Below are 17,654 nucleotides of genomic sequence, written 5' to 3'. Positions count from 1 at the left end.
TTTTTCCACGCAAGAGCCCTGCTTACTACAAATTGCGATGGGGGGGCGCGAAACATAGCCTTGCTCCGGGCACCGTGGCACCTAGCTACACCACTGCCAGTACCATAATTGTAGCATACAGCCGCACTTCATTGCACACATGATGATGTTCTGAGTATTTGTATTGAACATTATCGTTTTGTATAAACATTACTTGCTGGAAAATACTTGAAAAGAAACACCATAGGGCTTATTTTCGAGGTAGGGCTTATTTTAATTAACATTGACAGTCCTGCTTTTATCAACATCATGCGCCTCAGTCCTGCTTTTACCGTATCCACATCATGCCCCTCACCTTATACTTTCAGCACAGCTGCCGTTTTCCTTTCATTTTCCTTCCGCATGTTTCAGCTTTTCCGCCGCCGCTGTCACTGGGCTCCCGTCTGTGTACCATACAGACGCCGCTCAGTCTTGGTGACGTCACATGTGCAATGCATCCCTGGGACCTCTGATGCCAGCAGAGGCTTCAGTGGTACCAGGGCTGCTACTGCAGCAGCATACATTTCAAGCGGGGGCGGAGCTGGAAGCATTGTAGTTTAGTGCAGAGACTCAGGAAAATGGGGATTTAGCAGGGAAACACTCAATCAATAAAACTACAGCTATTAAAAATGTCACTCTAATTTGGCTTAGCCATGGAAAAAACATTGATAAAGCAGCATGCCAGATCAATCACAACTGGCACCATTCTTTGTATAGTATAAATATTTCTATTTAATAATCCATAAACACATATGTAAAAATTGGACATGACATGTAAAGTGAAAAAAATATAAATACATTTGCGAATGTACAGTACGTACATATGTACAATGTTATTAAATTGCAAGTTTGGACAATCCAAACTATAAGATGTTTTTTAGCTGATAAACGCCTTACTATAGAAGCTGTTGTGGATGTCCTTATATTTTTTTGGGCAGATGCAGATATATTATTCATCAGTTTCATTGGTTGGACAGTTTGACATACAGTAAAAAAGTTATTGGCCAATAGTAAAGGCTTAGTAGTGCTGTGATTATGTGTGCGCCTTCACCCCAGCTCTGAAATCTCCTTTTCCTTATTGACAACTGTTAGGGAATATTATAGATTCACAACTACAATTTATTTAAAAATGTAAAATCAGTAAAAGCATCATGGTTTATCACTCTTGGCGCTGTATATAGATGGGCACTGCCAGCATAGAGCATGAAGGGTCTGTGGCGTTCTGCAGCTCTGCCAGGGTCACAGTAGTGGATGTTGTACTGTTTGAGGCCACCACCAAGCTCTCTCTTGAGCCTCCAGCTCCATCAACGACAATAGAGAGCACAGCATCCGATTGCTGAAAACTCTCTTCCACATGATTTGTTTCATCTAGTTGTTCTCTGGCGCTTTTCAATTCTGTCAATGTCGTCTCCTCTTTCTCTGAGCCTGCCTCTTCATCTTGTTTGTCCCGTCCTCGCTTTCTCTGACCCTTTCTGATCTAAAACACATAAATTAGATTACATCTGAATATATGAAGTGAGTAGTTACAGTAAGTGGGGTTGTCACTAACTGCTCCAAGATACAAAACACAAGCTGTTGGTAGAAACCACTGAAAATGGTTGTGTCACAGAGATTGTACTATTACATACGTCTGTGTCACACAGAGATTGTACTATTACATGTGTCTGTGTCACACAGAGATTGTACTATTACATACGTCTGTGTCACACAGATATTGTACTATTACATACGTCTGTGTCACATAGAGATTGTACTATTACATACGTCTGTGTCACACAGATATTGTACTATTACATACGTAGGGGAAGGAATGGAGCGGGCAGGGGAACGCCCAGCATTTTATGGGAATCCCCATGAAAATGATGGGCGTTCCCCTGGGAACGCAGGGGTAGCGTTACCTGCTCGGGGTGGGCGGCTGAAATCACATGACGTCAGCCCCAGTCCCCCATTTCGGCGGATAGCGGCTGTAATAAGTCAGTAAAAACTGCCTGCCTGCATTTTCCTCTTCCCGGACCCCCGTACCATCGCCCGACGCCACCCAAACAGGTTCCATCCTCCCGCCTACCCGCCCAGGCTGCATCCGCCCGGCCGCACTGCACCTGTAAGTAAATATGCGGGTGGCCGGGGTGGGTTTTTGTATTTGTATGCGTTTTTGTATTAGGGAAGCCAATCCTGGGAATCCTGGGATTGGGCATTTTTCAATCCCGAATTCCGGGATTGAAAAAATGCCCGGAATTGGCATCCCTAGTCTGCATTAGGCCCTATGAGTGGTGCCAAATGAGTACAATAGTTTCTGAGACTAACCCCTAAAGCAGTGGTGGCCAACCCGAGGCTCTTGAGCCTCATGCGGCTCTCCCCCTTGTAAAGTGCGGCTCCTACTCCCACTGCTGCCCGCCGCCCACCGTCCGTCCCAGTCCCCACTGCTCCCGGTTCCCTGAATCCCTTCTCCTTCTGAGGGGAGGAGAGCGTGCATTGCGCATCTCTCCTACCCCTTACTGTGCATCCTTGTGACTGGGCCGTGGCCAGCAGCCAATCAGGAGCCGGCCAGCGAGCTTTGATTGGTGGACGGACCAGTCACAGGGAAGTGAGGGGGGAAGGAGACGTGCGCTGTGCTGTGCTTGTGTGCTCTCCTCCCCTCCCCTCGGTGACATGACAGGAGTCGGACTGCAGGGGGACGTCAGACTGTCCTCTCCCTGCCCGGCAGCAGCTGCAACAACGGTGAGTGCTGCTGCTGGGAAATTTGCACTGTGGGGGCATAGCAGTTTGTGGCACTGTGGGGGCATAGCAGTTTGTGGCACTGTGGAGGCATACCAGCTTTCTGGCACAGTAGGGGCATACCCGGCACCGTGTGGTGCATACCTGGCACCATGGGGGCATATGTATATATGGCACTGCACTATTGGAGCCATATTTGTATCACACCCACCCAAGGGGTCAAAATAGACTACACCCCTTTTTTTGGCGCATGCGCCTTCGGCGCGCGCATGATGTCGGCTCTTTAGCTTGACTACCAATATTTTTCGGCTCTTTACCTCTGACCGGTTGGCCACCCCTGCCCTAAAGCATTCCTGGGGAGGACACTTTCTGCTTTCATTTGTCTGATTGTGCGCTGATTGACTGCTGGCGGGAGCGTGTGTTAAGGTCCATACACACTGGGCGACTATGCCCGGCGTGTATGGACAGCAATGATGCCAATCATTGCTGCGGGGAAAGCCGCTCAGTGCATACACAGTGACCGACTTTCCCCCTGCCCGGCGCCGATGGAGGGGGGCTTTGCATAGTGCAGAGCTATGCAAAGCCGTCCTGAAAGACGCTCATCTGCTGGTATAACCAGCAGATGAATGGCTTTCCCAGCGATGATGCAGCAGCGCTAACCCTTCATCGCCGGGGCATACACACTGGGCGACTTTGAGATGAAAGCTGCTCAAACTGTTTTGAGCGACTTTCAGCTCAAAGTCGCCCAGTGTGTATGGGCCTTTAAATGCAACCACCAGACATGCACTGTAAGGCTCCCGTAAACTTTACTTTAATACTTTTCAATACTCTAAGTACTATTACAGCAATGTTAACTCTTATTTTAAGTGTTAATCCATTGGCATTTCAGTTCCATTCTGTAAGCTGTTTTTCTGAACACTACATTTGTATTTAGCATAACATGCACCGGGAAGCTACCAGTAAACTCTAACAGGCATATTCAGTTAAGGATGGGGCTTACCATGGGAGGATAGCCTGGAGCTTTAATTCTTTGAGTGCCGAGTTAATTTTTCAAAATAGGTATGAAAATTGCCAAGCAAACATTTGTATTTATCATAATGATTTGTAATGTTTACCTTATATAGGAAAAATCTTTTTTAAACACAACAGTTTTTTTTTTAATTTATGTAACAAATGTGAGTGAAGCTGGAATTTTTAGCAGATATTTCTCTTTCGTCCATCCTGGTGACACAGCTCAACCATGGGATGTAGGAGGGTCCGCAGGAGCAAGGCACCTATGCTGATTTCTTTTGAGAGGAAGGCTCCTCCCTTCTGCATTCCAGAATTCTTCAGTTCCTTTTAGGTGCCCACCGGAGTTATTGCTGTGCTGACTGACTGCTGACTGCAGCCATTTTGTGTAGAGTAGCTAGGTGGTTTTTATTTTATTAATATTCACTAGTTAGTGCAGGTGTCCAGTGTGTTTCTTCAACAGGAAGTTCAAACACACTGAGAGCGCAGCAAAGGCTGACAGAAGCGCGTCCTGTCAGCTCTCTGTGTGCAGAGAGACGCAGCTGCGTCTTCTGCACAGCGCTTTAACCTCCATTACTGAGTGGTTTTCCTGGGCCCCGAGGGCGTCCTGAACTGGCTCCCTGCTTAGGGGATATAGGGGATGGGCCCATTTCGGGGCCTTCGCTAAGAAGCACGCGTCCAAAATCGAGGACAAGTCCTCCGCATGACGGGGCGGAGACTCCCCGTGCTGGGTTCAGAGTGTGGGGTCGCCTCCTGCAGTTTCGGGACCAGTGGAAAATCTCCACCACGGACCCTTGGGTTCTTTCCATCATTTCAGTGGGTTACAAAATAAATCTCAGGGGGTCTCCCCCAACACCCTTACGGCGGGAAGCTTGCATGCGGAAAGCCCTCTTGGGGACGGCAAGGCCCCTTCTCCAAAAGGGAGTGGTGGTCCCGGCACCTCAGGAAGAGAGAAAGAGAGAATTTTATTCCATTCGCTTCTTGGTCCCCCAAACCAGATGGGTCCTTCAGACACATTCTAAATTTGAAGTCTTTAAATATGCATTTTTGGGTGGACCATCTTCGATCTGTGCTGTTAAGCATAGAGTCGGGGGAATTTCTAGCATCAGTGGACATCCAGGATGCTTATCTGTATGTGCCTATATGCAGGGAACATCAGTCTTTACTGCGTTTTGCGATAGAAGAGACACATTTACAGTTCCAGGCTCTTCCTTTTGGCCTGGCAACAGTGCCGAGGGTCTTCACAAAGGTGATGGCTGTAATGGCAGCGGCCCTCGGGCTAAAAGGGATAGTAATCATCCCGTACTTGGATGACCTCCTGTTCAAGGCAGAGTCGGCAGAGAAGTTACAGGAACATCTGGTCATTGTGACACGGTTCTTCCAGGACCATGGCCCTTATTCTGATTGAGTCGGATGGCTCCGTGCGCGGTCGGACAGCCGATGTTTGGTATTTGCGCATGTGCTGAGGCGTATCTGCACATGTGTGAATGCCTCGCACGGCCGAACACGGAGTGAGGTCAGTGCAGAAAACAATTGTACAGAACCATCCGAGCAGGGGGTGGAGAGGGGTGTGAAGGGCTGTTTGGGCTCATTACCATATGCGTACGCCCCGCGTTTCATAGGTGTTCTCATGAAAATGCTGGTCGTACGTATGGTACTGTGGCCATGATGCACGTGTGGGGGGCGGACAACTGACATAGCCCGATGTCAGCTGCCAACCCATATCCCTGCTTTCTTGGGGAAAAATGTCAGAGTGGTCTGGAGCACTCGGTGCTGCCTGACCGCTCAGTCCATCATTCGATGGAGGAGGTGTTCACATGAAACATCCACTCGCAGTCCGTACGCTCGACATCTTACCGTACGGTAGGCGGGGCTAAGAACAGTCGGTTCCTGTCCGAAATATACATCCGTCCGAACTAACTAGAATAAGGGTCCATGGGTGGTTGTTAAATCTCCCAAAGTCTCATTTAACACCAACACAGCGACTTCAGTTTCTGGGGGTGATTTTGGACACACACCTACATCATGTGTTTCTTCCAGAGTCCAAAGCAGTGGACATTCATTACCTGGTTCTGTTGATCCTGCAGTCTCCAAATCCAACAGCTTGGCAGGGAGTGAAACTGCTAGGCAAGATGGTGACAACCTTTGAGACACTGCAGTTTGCAAGGTTTCACTCAAGAACATTTCAGTGGAACATTCTCTCATGTTGGTCAGGAAATTCAAAGACCATGAAGCAGGAACTACTGTCGCTGTCTCAGGAGACAAGGGAGTCCTTGATCTGGTGGACGGATCTGGAGTCTTTGCAACTGGGGCGTTCCCTCCTCTCATGGGATTGGCTGGTTGTTGCAACTGATGCCAGTCTCAGGGGCTGGGGGGCGGTAGTTCTGCACCTGAGGTTGCAGGTTTTGTGGTCCAAGGAAGAATTCAAATTGCCGATCAATACCTTGGAGCTCAGGGTGGTTTGGAATACCCTGTTGCAGGTGGAGGATCTCTTGAAGGGATCGCCTGTATGCATACAGTCAGACAATGCCACGGCTGTGGCTTACCTGAATCATCAGGGCTGGAATCGCAGCATGATGGCAATGCATGAAGTCTAACGGATTTTCAGGTGGGCAGAGGTGAACATTCCTGCCCTGTCGGCTATGTTCATTCCGGGGTTCCGGAATGTAGAAGCGGATTTCCTCAGCAGGTGAAGAGCTGCTGGAGGGAGAGTGGGCACTTCATCAGGAAGTCTTTCAGGAGATAGTGACTCTCTGGGGAATCTCAGAGATAGATTTGATGGCGTCCAGGAACAACTGTCAGGTTACCAGGTTCTGCTCTCGGACCAGGGATCCGACCGTGTGGGCAGTGGATGCCATGACAGTTCCGTGGCATTTCAACCTAGCCTACGTGTTCCCTCCGTTCCCTATGATTCCGCGGGTCCTGAAGAGTGAGGATGCAGGAGGAACAAATCATTGTGATTGCACCAGACTGGCCCAGGAGGTCATGGTATTCAGACATAATGAGGTTGTCAACGGTCTCTTGGCGTCTTCCTCTTTGACCGGACCTACAAGGACCGTTTCTACACCTGGACCTAGCTCGTCTAAATTTGGGAGGCTTTTGAAACCTCCCTACTAAGGAAGAAGGATTTTTCGGAAGCGGTTATCCAGACTATGCTCAGTGCTCGCAAGCCTGTTTCAGCTGCAAATTACCATCATGTCTGGAAAATCTATATCAGGTGGTGTGAGCATCGAAAGGTACACACACACACACACACACAGGTTCAAAGTCTCTAGACTGTTAGAATTTCTCCAAGACGGATTTTCAGCAGGGCTTAGCCTGCAGTCTTTAAAGGTACAGTTGTCGGCCTTATCCATTTTCTTTCAGAAAAGGGTAGTTATGTTGCCGGAAGTACATACATTTTTACGGGGAGTCATGCGGCTTAAACCCTCATATAGGCAGCCTGTGGTCGCTTGGTTTTGTCAGTGTTACAAAAACCTCCTTTTGAGCCTTTAAGGTTGGCTGATCTTAAATTTTTGTCTTGGAAACTTACCTTTTTGTTGGCTATAGCTTTGGCTAGGTGAGCGTCGGACATGGGGGCCTTGTCTTGCAAGTCTCCGTATCTGATTTTCCATGAGGACAGGGCTGTGCTTCATACAGTGCCTAAGTTTCTACCTAAGGTAGTCTCAAGTTTTCATTTAAACCAGGAGATTGTGCTCCCGGTGTTTTGCCCTCCTGAGGAGGCCAGAAATAGGGACAAGTAAAGAAACTGTACATTGTTCGTGCTTTGCGCATATACGTGGAAAGAGTAAAGGATATTCGCAAAACTGATTTGATTTTTGGTACTATATGACGTACATTATAGAGGGTGGCCTGCTTCTAAGCAGACCATTGCCAGATGGTTAAGGTCAGTAATTGCCTTTGCCTACACTAAGGTAGGTAGACCTATTCCTTCACTGAAAAATGCCCATACCACCTGGTCAGTTGCTTCCTCTTGGGCTGTGCATCATGGGGCTACAACGGAGCAGTTGTGCAGGGCTGCCACCTGGTCCTCTGTTCATACCTTTACAAAATTCTATAGGTTCCATTAGTTTGCGTCGGAGGACGCTTCATTTGGGCAAGCAGTGATGAGAACTGTAAGCCTGAGCGTACCCTCCCAAAGGACCAGCTCTTGAACGTCCCATGGTTGAGCTGTGTCACCAGGATGGACAAAAGAGAAAAGTGGATTTTTGTGAGAACTTACCGTTGGAATCCCTTTCTCTGAGTCCATCCTGGTGACACAGCGATCCCTCCCTTACGCTCAGTAAGTTATATTGTTTTGTGTGTTGTCATGTTATATGGTTATTATTTGATTGTGCATATTAATATGTTCAGGCGTTGTGTTGGGTAATGTATCCTAGTGTGCTTTAGAAGTGACTGAGGAATTCTGGGATGCAGTAGGTAGGAGCCTGCCTCTCAAAATAAGTTAGCATAGGTGCCTTGCTCCTGTGGACCCTCCTACATCCCATGGTTGAGCTGTGTCACCAGGAGGGACTCAGAGAAAGGGATTCGAACTGTAATTTCTTACAAGAATCCCCTTTTTGAACATCTCTCACAGACATGTTAGCACTCAAAGGGTTAACACTTAAGGGTAAATTTAGGATGGGCATGTAAAGATCGGATGTTGCCCACAGCAACCTATCAGTTTATATCTATTATCTTATAGAAGGTGCTATATATATATATATATATATATATATATATATATATATATATATATATATATATATATATATATATATATATATAATATATATATGAAGTAGAATCAGATTTGTTGCTATGGGCAACATCCTATCTTCAATAGAACCTCATCTTATTAAATGTACCCCTCGAAGCTATTCAATTTTAACACCAATTCCTGTTACATTAAATCAAGTGCTTATGTGCGTTATCCCATAGGTTCTGGGTTAATTCTTGTTAAGGCCAAAAAACCCTACTTATTACAAAAGGGAGTGAGCAGGAACCTACAGTAAGGCTGCAACTGACTAGCTCAGGGCACTGAGATCAGCATTTGAAATTATTTGTGAGTAATTGAATATGTTGCTAATAGGTTTCCAAAAAATACATTAAAAAAAGCAATACATATGCTAGAAAAAGACAATACAAAGGAGGAGGTGCTTGACTACAGTCGCAGGTGTCCAAGCAACAGCTATGGTTTTCCGCAACACAGGGGACCCGTCTAGATAGCACATTTGTGCAAGCAGTTATGTGTCTTGGAGGTTCCATAAAAGTCTCACTCCCCCGGACTTCCAAAGTAAAGAAACAGCCGAACACAGATCAATGTGCTAAAGTTTCGGGGTTTAACCCCCTTTATCAAGGCAAAATACGTGTGACACAGCTCAACCATGGGATACCTGATCTATCTGGTGGGATCAAAAACCTGGAAATGTATGGGAGCATATGACAATCAAACATTTCCACCCAAATGCAGGAAAACAGAAAAAAATATATGGTTTGATAAATTTGTTACATCAAATGATTTAAACAATTGTTCTGACTGATCACTGTCTGTTTTTAAGCATTTGGGAACAATTTGCAGGTTTTTGTTCCCACCAGATAGATCAAGACAGAAAAATCTGTACGTGTGTACGCACCTTTACTTTTAAACACTGACTTGTTTGTCTTTGATTGTAATCTGATGAAGGGGATATGTTCCCCGGAACATTATTAAATGCACTTTTTCACCTTTTCAATTGATTGGTGCAATCTCTGAGTGTCGCCTCATTGAACAAGGTATATTACAAAATGTACAAGCAGGGACTGTGAAATAGATACAGGATAACTGTTTATAAGTTAGTTACACATACATATTACATACCTACGGCCCGATTCAGACCTGATCACTCAATTGCAAATTTGCAGATGACTGCGAGTGGTTAGCTCCAGTGAGACAGAGTAAAAACCCGCCCTGTGAAAGTTTGTGAGTGAATTGCAAATTTGGCAGTCTGACCGTTTCCTAACTCTGACAGAGACAGGCTGATCGTGGCCGGTAGCCACCCCTGAACGTTGACTTCCTGTCGTTAAATTACGAGGGGGTTGTGATTAGATATTTTTGCTATTTCTGTAGCTATTTGAACGCATGCAGTCATTCGATAATCAAGGAGATTGCAAATTGGCACACCAGCAATCAACTCTAAATTGGGCCCATGCCAAGCATCCTCATACCATATGATGCATCCTCATACATATATGTTACTAGCAGATATACAAACGTTCTACCTCTCTGCTACAACCTCTCTCATCAATTTCAACATTCTCCTGATATTGCTGCACCACATCTTAGCCTAGTCCTAGAATAGCTCTTGATGGGGCGGATCCAGCTACTCTTCACACTCCATGGTGCGTTTTGGGTTTGCAATGAGAAGCGCGCTCAGCGCACATCGCAAAGTACAAAAAGTATGCGTAGTCTGTACTTTTTGTAGATCGCATTGCATCTAGTTCAAGATGCACAGTATTTTAGCATATCACATCCATTTTGCACTAGATGCGATGCATCTAGTACAAAACGCATGGAGCACATTGCACCATGTGTGGGAAACGTTTGCCACAGCACTCAGAACAATGGGCCTTATTCTGATCGGTGCGGATATTCCCGCATGCGGACGGACCGCCGATGTTGATCGTCTGCGCATGTGCAGAGGTCACTCTGCGCATGTGCAGGCGATTTCGCCGCACGGATTCTTTATACGCCGCACAGGGGGCGTAGAGGGGCGTGATGGGCTACTTAGCCTCATTACCCTATGCATACGCCCCGCGTTTCATGGGCGTTCCCATGCAAACGCGGGGCGTATGCATGGTAATGAGGCCGTGACGCGTGGGTACGGGGCGGGCATCTGACATCGCCGGATGTCAGCTGCCCGCCCCCATACATGATTTCACACGGACAAGTGTCCGTGTGGTCTTGTGTGGCGGGACCTGGTGGAGCGTGCGGCCCTGCATTCGATGTTCGGCGACCATCGAATGCAGGGGCTGCTCCCAAGACGGAGGAGGCGTATCCCCGTCCAATTTCATGCGGATCGCCACATATCCGCGTACGGACGGCAGGTGGCGATCCGTATGGAAGGCGGGGATTCGCCTGCACGGTCGCGGCCGCATATTCTGATCGGGCCGCACCGATCAGAATAAGGCCCAATGTGTCACCACCCAATCTGGAACCCCACACTTTCCAATGTATTTAGGCAATGGACAAGAGAAGACATGCTGCTGCATTCAGCCACATGGCATGTTGATGTCTTTTGGTTGACCCTGCAGCAGGGCTGACCAGAAGCCATCAATCAGCAAAACTAAAGTAAGCTTCGAAATGTGTTTTTAAGTCTACATTACAAACAGTTCATCTTATGCTGCTCACCTGGTCCTTCTCAGTCTCTGGGTGTAGTCGGCACTTGTGTTCTTTCAAATATTTCTGACGGGAGAAGCCCTTGCCACAGTTGGGGCAGCTGACTCTGTAGTTCCCTGTATGGCTTCTCTGGTGTTCTAGCATATGTGCTCTCCGACTGAATGACTTTGAGCAGTACTGGCACTTGTGCATTTTCATCCCTGATGTAAAAACAGCACAGGGCATTTTTGTAAAAAGCCATTACTTACACAGGATATGTGATAATAGGTGTGGTTTTAAAATAATTGTGCTAACTGACTATCTCAGGAGCATCCTATTAGCTACAATGCTGACACTTTTCGAAAAATTTGTGCAAAACCAAATCCCTGATAAGTAAGCATTTTTCCTTTTCATTGATCAGTGTCATGGAAACACATAGGATCCATGAAAAGCCACAGACCTACTGTGTGTGTTTTTGTGGACAAACAGGTAATTTTTTTGGACCAAAAATTTGTGCTATAATTGGATAGCCCTATAATGAACATTGGGCAAAAACCATTAGGCCTGGGTACAGTCTTGTAACCATTGCTGCTAGGTACTGTGTAATAATAATGACAATTCCAGGTCATCCCTTCACACTGTTGTTTTCCTTTGTCTGAAACAGTAATTAGTGCTATCACTGCAACTGAATAATACATTAAACACATGCATATACACAACATAGTTATCCTTTTCAGCTAAAAAAATGATTGTCTTCTAATGTCTTACTATACAAAGGTGCCACCTACCTGAGTGTGAGAGGACATGAGCTTTCAGCTTGTCTGGTCGATTAAATTCCCTGTTACAGCCAGTATGGGACCTGTGGAGATTCAGTCACAATTTAGCCATACCACTGGCCAAGTACAGTGTAAACAGATGTTGTAGACTGTTCAATAGTGTGTGAACATTATTTGTGTGTGAGCATAAGGTTTATTTGTTGAATATACATTAACATTGTGTAATTACTGTTATGCACCATCTGAGTTGCCACCAGGAAATGTTTAGGCTGTGAAGACAGCAATATGTAAGCTAATTTTCAGAAATAGACAATGTAGTAAAGTCATAGGTATTACCGGTTCTATACACAGACATTCCTCACTTAACGAAATACCAAAAATAGAAACAACACTTATCAGGCGCTCAATTTCTTAGTTCAGCAAGGAATCCTCCCATATGCCGAATTTATGCAAGAAAATAATTTAGAAATGCAATGGTGAAGTACGTTCCAATAAACATTTCATAATTTTTAATACACATACAAATCCACAATATACAATCCTTTTTTAAAAACAAATATATCAAGGAACAATAATTCATATGCGATGAATTCAGGGCGATGCGATGCGATCTGATTTCTAAATCGGACGTCCAGATACTACATAAGTACCGGCTGAAGAATAGTCAAACGGCAAGCTGGGTCATACACAGAGTCACTGGACACGGTACCAAAGGATCAGGCAGGAGAATATTCAGGAAACAAGCCGGGGTCAAATATGGTAATCAGGAAACTGGTAATATACTAAGCACAAGGACGCTGGAGCTGGTGTGAACCTATACTCTGGCAGCTTCTGTCTCCCAGAGGCTGCCCTTTATAGGAAGCACAGGGAACCCACAGGTGAACTAATCAATGGGCTGAGCATGCTCAGTTTACACTGAACTCTCCTGCAGGAGAGAGTTACCCAGGTGTAACTAATTAGCTGAGCTAAGATCTCACAGCACAGTTCAACTATACAGAGCTTGTCAGCAGCAAGGACTCCTCCAGGTGCTGTAATTAGCAAAGCTCAGGCCACACAGAACTTCCTTGCAGCATGGAGCAGGCTGAACAGACAGGAGAAGCCACAAACCAGGTAAGAAACAATACAATAACTGAATGTTGTGACATTACCCTCCCCTCTAGGGGTGGGCTCCGAACACCCCACATGGATACTTTCAAGGTCGTCTGCGGTGCTTCGTCTTTTTGGAAGATCGTTTGGATTTGGTTGATTGAGATGTGGCCTTTGGCTCTACAAAACGGGCAGTAGAGAATATTGGACGTCCCAACAAAGCAGTGACATCATGATCTGAGCCACACTCTGAACTTGAATCCTTGTCCGTGATCAGTGTAGGGAGTTCATGAGGATCCACCACCAACTTGGAAGAACCTACACATATAACTCCACCTCTTAAATCCAAGGAATCGGGTCTCAAAACATTTTTTGGAGATGCTCTGGGAATTTTAGAATGTAGTCTAGCTGACTCACCACTCTGACTGACCTCAGGTGCGGAAAGGATAGACCTCTCACCAGGAGTCTTTGGTCCAAATCTTTCAACCACAGCCCTGGAAAAAGAAATTAGGTCTTTTAGCCTGGGATCATGAGTCTCAATGAGTGGACTAACCCACTCCATGGCTTCTCCCTTGAATGACAACACTAAGTACTTGACAATGTTTGCCAAATTAACCCCAGAGGATGGATCAGAGTTCATAGCATCTAAATAATAGTCTGCTAGGGCTTGGAAATGGGTGAGATCTCCATCAAATTGGACGAACCGAGGCTCTTTAGATGGATCTAATTGAACTGGATTCCCCTGAAGAATGGACTGGGAGGACAGTTTGGGTAGGGTAGGGACTTCCAGCACGGCAGGTAAATCTTCCTGAATGGCAGGCATTGGAACCTTAGAGACCCTGATGGTACTGGAGACAGAGGCTGCGGAGGAAGACCCGGAGACCTTGGAGGCAGGCCCGTAGGCCATGGAGACTGGCCCGGAGGCCGTGGAAACTGGCCCGGAGGCTGTGTAGATTGGCCCGAAGGCTGTGGAGACTGGCCCGAAAGCTGTGGAGACTGGCCTGGAGGCCGGGGAGACTGGCCCGGAGGCCGCGGAGACAGGCCCGGAGGCCGCGGAGACAGGCCCGGAGGCCGCGGAGACAGGCCCGGAGGCCGCGGAGACAGGCCCGGAGGCCGCGGAGACAGGCCCGGAGGCCGTGGCACATAGGTCCTCATGCCCGGAGGCAAGGGCAGATGGGTCCTCATGCCCGAAGGCAAGGGCAGATGGGTCCTCATGCCCGAAGGCAGGGGCAGATGGGTCCTCATGCCCGAAGGCAAGGGCAGATGGATCTCTACTGGGAGTGACACACTCGGAACTCCCGTCTCGAGTGAAGGACTCGGAACCCCCATCTGGGGTGATTGGCTCGGAATCCCCTTCTGAGGTGATTAACTCGGAACCCCCATCTGGGGTGATTAACTGGGGACACCCTTCTTGGGTGCTTAACTCGGAACACCCTCCTGGGGTGACGGACTCGGAACCCCCACCTGGGGTGACGGACTCGGAACCCCCACCTGGGGTGACGGACTCGGAACCCCCACCTGGGGTGACGGACTCGGAACCCCCACTTGGGGTGACGGACTCGGAACCCCCACTTGGGGTGACGGACTCAGAACCCCCACTTGGGGTGACAGGCTCGGAACCCCCACTTGGGGTGATAGGCTCGGAACCCCCACTTGGGGTGACATACAGAGCCCCTTCTTGAGGCAAAGTGCTCGGTGGCCCTACTTGGGAAGCCACACTCAGAGACTCCTCCTTGGGTGTGACGACCACAGGGTCCTTTTGGGGTGCAACACTCGGAGATTCCTCTTTGGGTAATGAATTCAGAAGCCTTTTTCGGGGTACCACCTTCAGAGACACCTCTTGGGGTGCAGTGCTCAGGAAACCTACCTGGGGCGCAATGCTCAGAGACCCTGTTTGGGGCGTGGTACTCTGAGACCCTGCTTGGAGCCTGACAGTCTGAGACCCCTCCTGGTGCACGACACTCTGAACCCCTTTCTGTGGCTTGAAGCTTTGAGAACCCTCCTGGGAAATTACCCTCCGAGACCTCTTCTGAGGTGAAGTACTCTGTATCCCTTCTTGGGGCTCACTATTCTGAGATCCCTCTAGGAACTCGACGCTGTGAGGATCCACTTGGGGTCTAGCACTTTGATGCCCCTTCTGGAACACAACACTTGGAAACCCTTCCTGGGGCAAAATGCCTGGGAATACCCCCGTTGGGGTTGGAGACTTTGGGCCTCTGGATGTGTGCAGACCCCCACTTGGGGCTGGAACCGACAGGATCTCCTCTTGTGGCTTGCCCAAAATTTTACTGTCTTTATGTAAAACGATCTTAGTTCTGGGACCCCAGTGATAACCACGGAACTTTTCCAGAGTGAGCATAGAAGCAGTACTCTTAATCCTGGCCTCACGGAGGGGACAATCCTCAATAAAATGGTTCTGGGCTCCACAATAGAAACATAAGTTCAAGGACCTGCGCCGCTGGCATTCCTCCTCTGTCAGCTGAGGACGAGGCCGACTCAGGAACCTGTCCTTACAAGACACAGATGCATCTGCCGATGGGGTTCCTGGACTGGAATCTAAGGGTCTAGCAGGTACCAAACCCATAGCGGAATCGCCAAGCAATTTAGTGACAAGGGTGAGGATGTTGGCCAGCAGCCCCTGTAACTGCTTTATTAGCTGGCGAAGCACTCCAATAGTGCCTGGATCTGATATAGCAGGTGTTGGAGAGAGTGGAGCGAAGTCCATTTGCTGCTGCAGAGTCTGCAAGCTTTGCATAATCAGAGCTTGGTCCTGTTCTTGCTTGTTAACCCTGGCCAGCAGGAGTTCCAGGAGTTCTTTATGAGACAAACCACTAGCGGACTCCATATTCCAGTTGGGCCAGAGTATTCTGTCACAAACTTGGGGTGCACTACCACTCGGGGATTGGCTAGACCTGACACAGGGGCGCGGAGTCTAACCGTGCCGGGGGTTTTCTGCCAGTGACCCCTCCAAGCGGGATATGGGCTTCTGCGGCACCCGACACGTCGGTCGCGGCCCCCTGGTCAGGTTCCCCGTATGAGTGGCAGTAGCTTGTGAAATATGGAAGCGTGGTCGTCTAGCCGAGTTGGTATCAGCGCGGGCAAGTAGGAACACAAGGGAAAGGCAAAGGAGTATCCAAGGACAGGCCGGGTCATACACTGGAAGCACAGTTCGCGGTACACTGGGATAAGGCTGAAGAAGGTACTTATGTAGTATCTGGGCTGCCGATTTTGTGATTGTATGCCTTACCTTAAGGCATACAATCAGATGCGATGCGATTCAATGCGATTTTGCATAGGATTCAATGTTAAGAAGGTCCTGTTCATTTCCCCACTATCCAAGTGGGCATAGAGTTGATTTTATATAGCGTGGCGAGCGCAGCGAGCCACTGAGCCCGAAGCGTGGCAAGTGAAGCGAGCCCCGCGAGGGGACGCATATTTCTTAAAAAGTATTCTGTGTCCGCTCGCCACGCTTCGGGCTTGGTGGCTCGCTACGCTCGCCACAGGTTTATATCCAACTCCATGCCCACTTGGATAGTGGGGAAAGGAAAAGGACCCCTTTTTCCCATTGAATTCTATGTTAAAATGGACTCAGACCATTTTAACATTGAATCCTATGGAAAAATCTTGACCATCGCATCGCATCGCATACGATTTGGTCGCATGCGATGCGATGCGATGCGATCCGATCTGATTTCTAAATCGGACGCCCAGATACTACATAAGTACCGGCTGAAGAATAGTCAAACGGCAAGCTGGGTCATACACAGAGTCACTGGACACGGTACCAAAGGATCAGGCAGGAGAATAGTCAGGAAACAAGCCGGGGTCAAATATGGTAATCAGGAAACTGGTAATATACTAAGCACAAGGACGCTGGAGCTGGTGTGAACCTGTACTCTGGCAGCTTCTGTCTCCCAGAGGCTGCCCTTTATAGGAAGCACAGGGAACCCACAGGTGAACTAATCAATGGGCTGAGCATGCTCAGTTTACACTGAACTCTCCTGCAGGAGAGAGTTACCCAGGTGTAACTAATTAGCTGAGCTCAGATCTCACAGCACAGTATAACTATACAGAGCTTGTCAGCAGCAAGGACTCCTCCAGGTGCTGTAATTAGCAAAGCTCAGGCCACACAGAACTTCCTTGCAGCATGGAGCAGGCTGAACAGACAGGAGAAGCCACAAACCAGGTAAGAAACAATACAATAACTGAATGTTGTGACACTTGCTGGGTTTAGAGACGGAGGCTGCTGGGATTCTCCCCCACACCCTGCTCCTGGAGCCTGGTGTGTGTGTGTGTGTGTGGTATTTCTCCTCTCCTGCTGCTGGCTGGATTGTTGAGCTCTGCGGTTGTCTTATTTCCAATATCATTGGAAGCTTGAAGACAGCCTGGGATCTACAGCTAATGCTGTATATTGGGCCTGGTTAGTACTTGAGTGGGTGACCACATAGAAACACCAGGTGATGTAGGATTGCCCCAGGTGTCCCAGCTCCTCATTAAGGTCCTAATCAGCAGCCATTCTGGCACTTGCTGGGTTTAGAGATGGAGGCTGCTGGGATTCTCCCCCACACCCTGCTCCTGGAGCCTGGTGTGTGTGTGGTATTTCTACTCTCCTGCTGCTGGCTGGATTGTTGAGCTCTGCTGATGTCTTCTTTCCAATATCATTGGAAGCTTGAAGACAGCCTGGGATCTACAGCTAATGCTGTATATTGGGCCTG

General features: G+C 48.0%; 1 protein-coding gene across 2 annotated transcripts in view; it reads right to left on the bottom strand.

Annotated features, from left to right (window-relative positions):
• Window positions 1-300: 300 nt before the first annotated feature.
• The window catches only part of ZNF341 (zinc finger protein 341), a 64,765-nt gene continuing 47,411 nt past the window's right edge, over window positions 301-17,654 (bottom strand). For both annotated transcript variants that reach the window (XM_083147682.1, XM_083147683.1), the window contains exons 14-16: window positions 11,866-11,936; window positions 11,111-11,298; window positions 301-1,495 (exon numbers count right to left, since the gene is read on the bottom strand). In XM_083147682.1, the coding sequence (XP_083003808.1) occupies window positions 1,178-1,495; window positions 11,111-11,298; window positions 11,866-11,936 (577 nt within the window). In that variant the 3' untranslated portion in view covers window positions 301-1,177. The remainder of the gene's footprint in view (window positions 1,496-11,110; window positions 11,299-11,865; window positions 11,937-17,654) is intronic.

The sequence above is a fragment of the Crinia signifera genome, chromosome 6 (assembly GCF_055691185.1).
Source record: "Crinia signifera chromosome 6, ASM5569118v1, whole genome shotgun sequence".
In the NCBI taxonomy this organism is placed as follows: Eukaryota; Metazoa; Chordata; class Amphibia; order Anura; family Myobatrachidae; genus Crinia; species Crinia signifera.
This window is presented reverse-complemented; position numbering and strand designations above follow the sequence as displayed.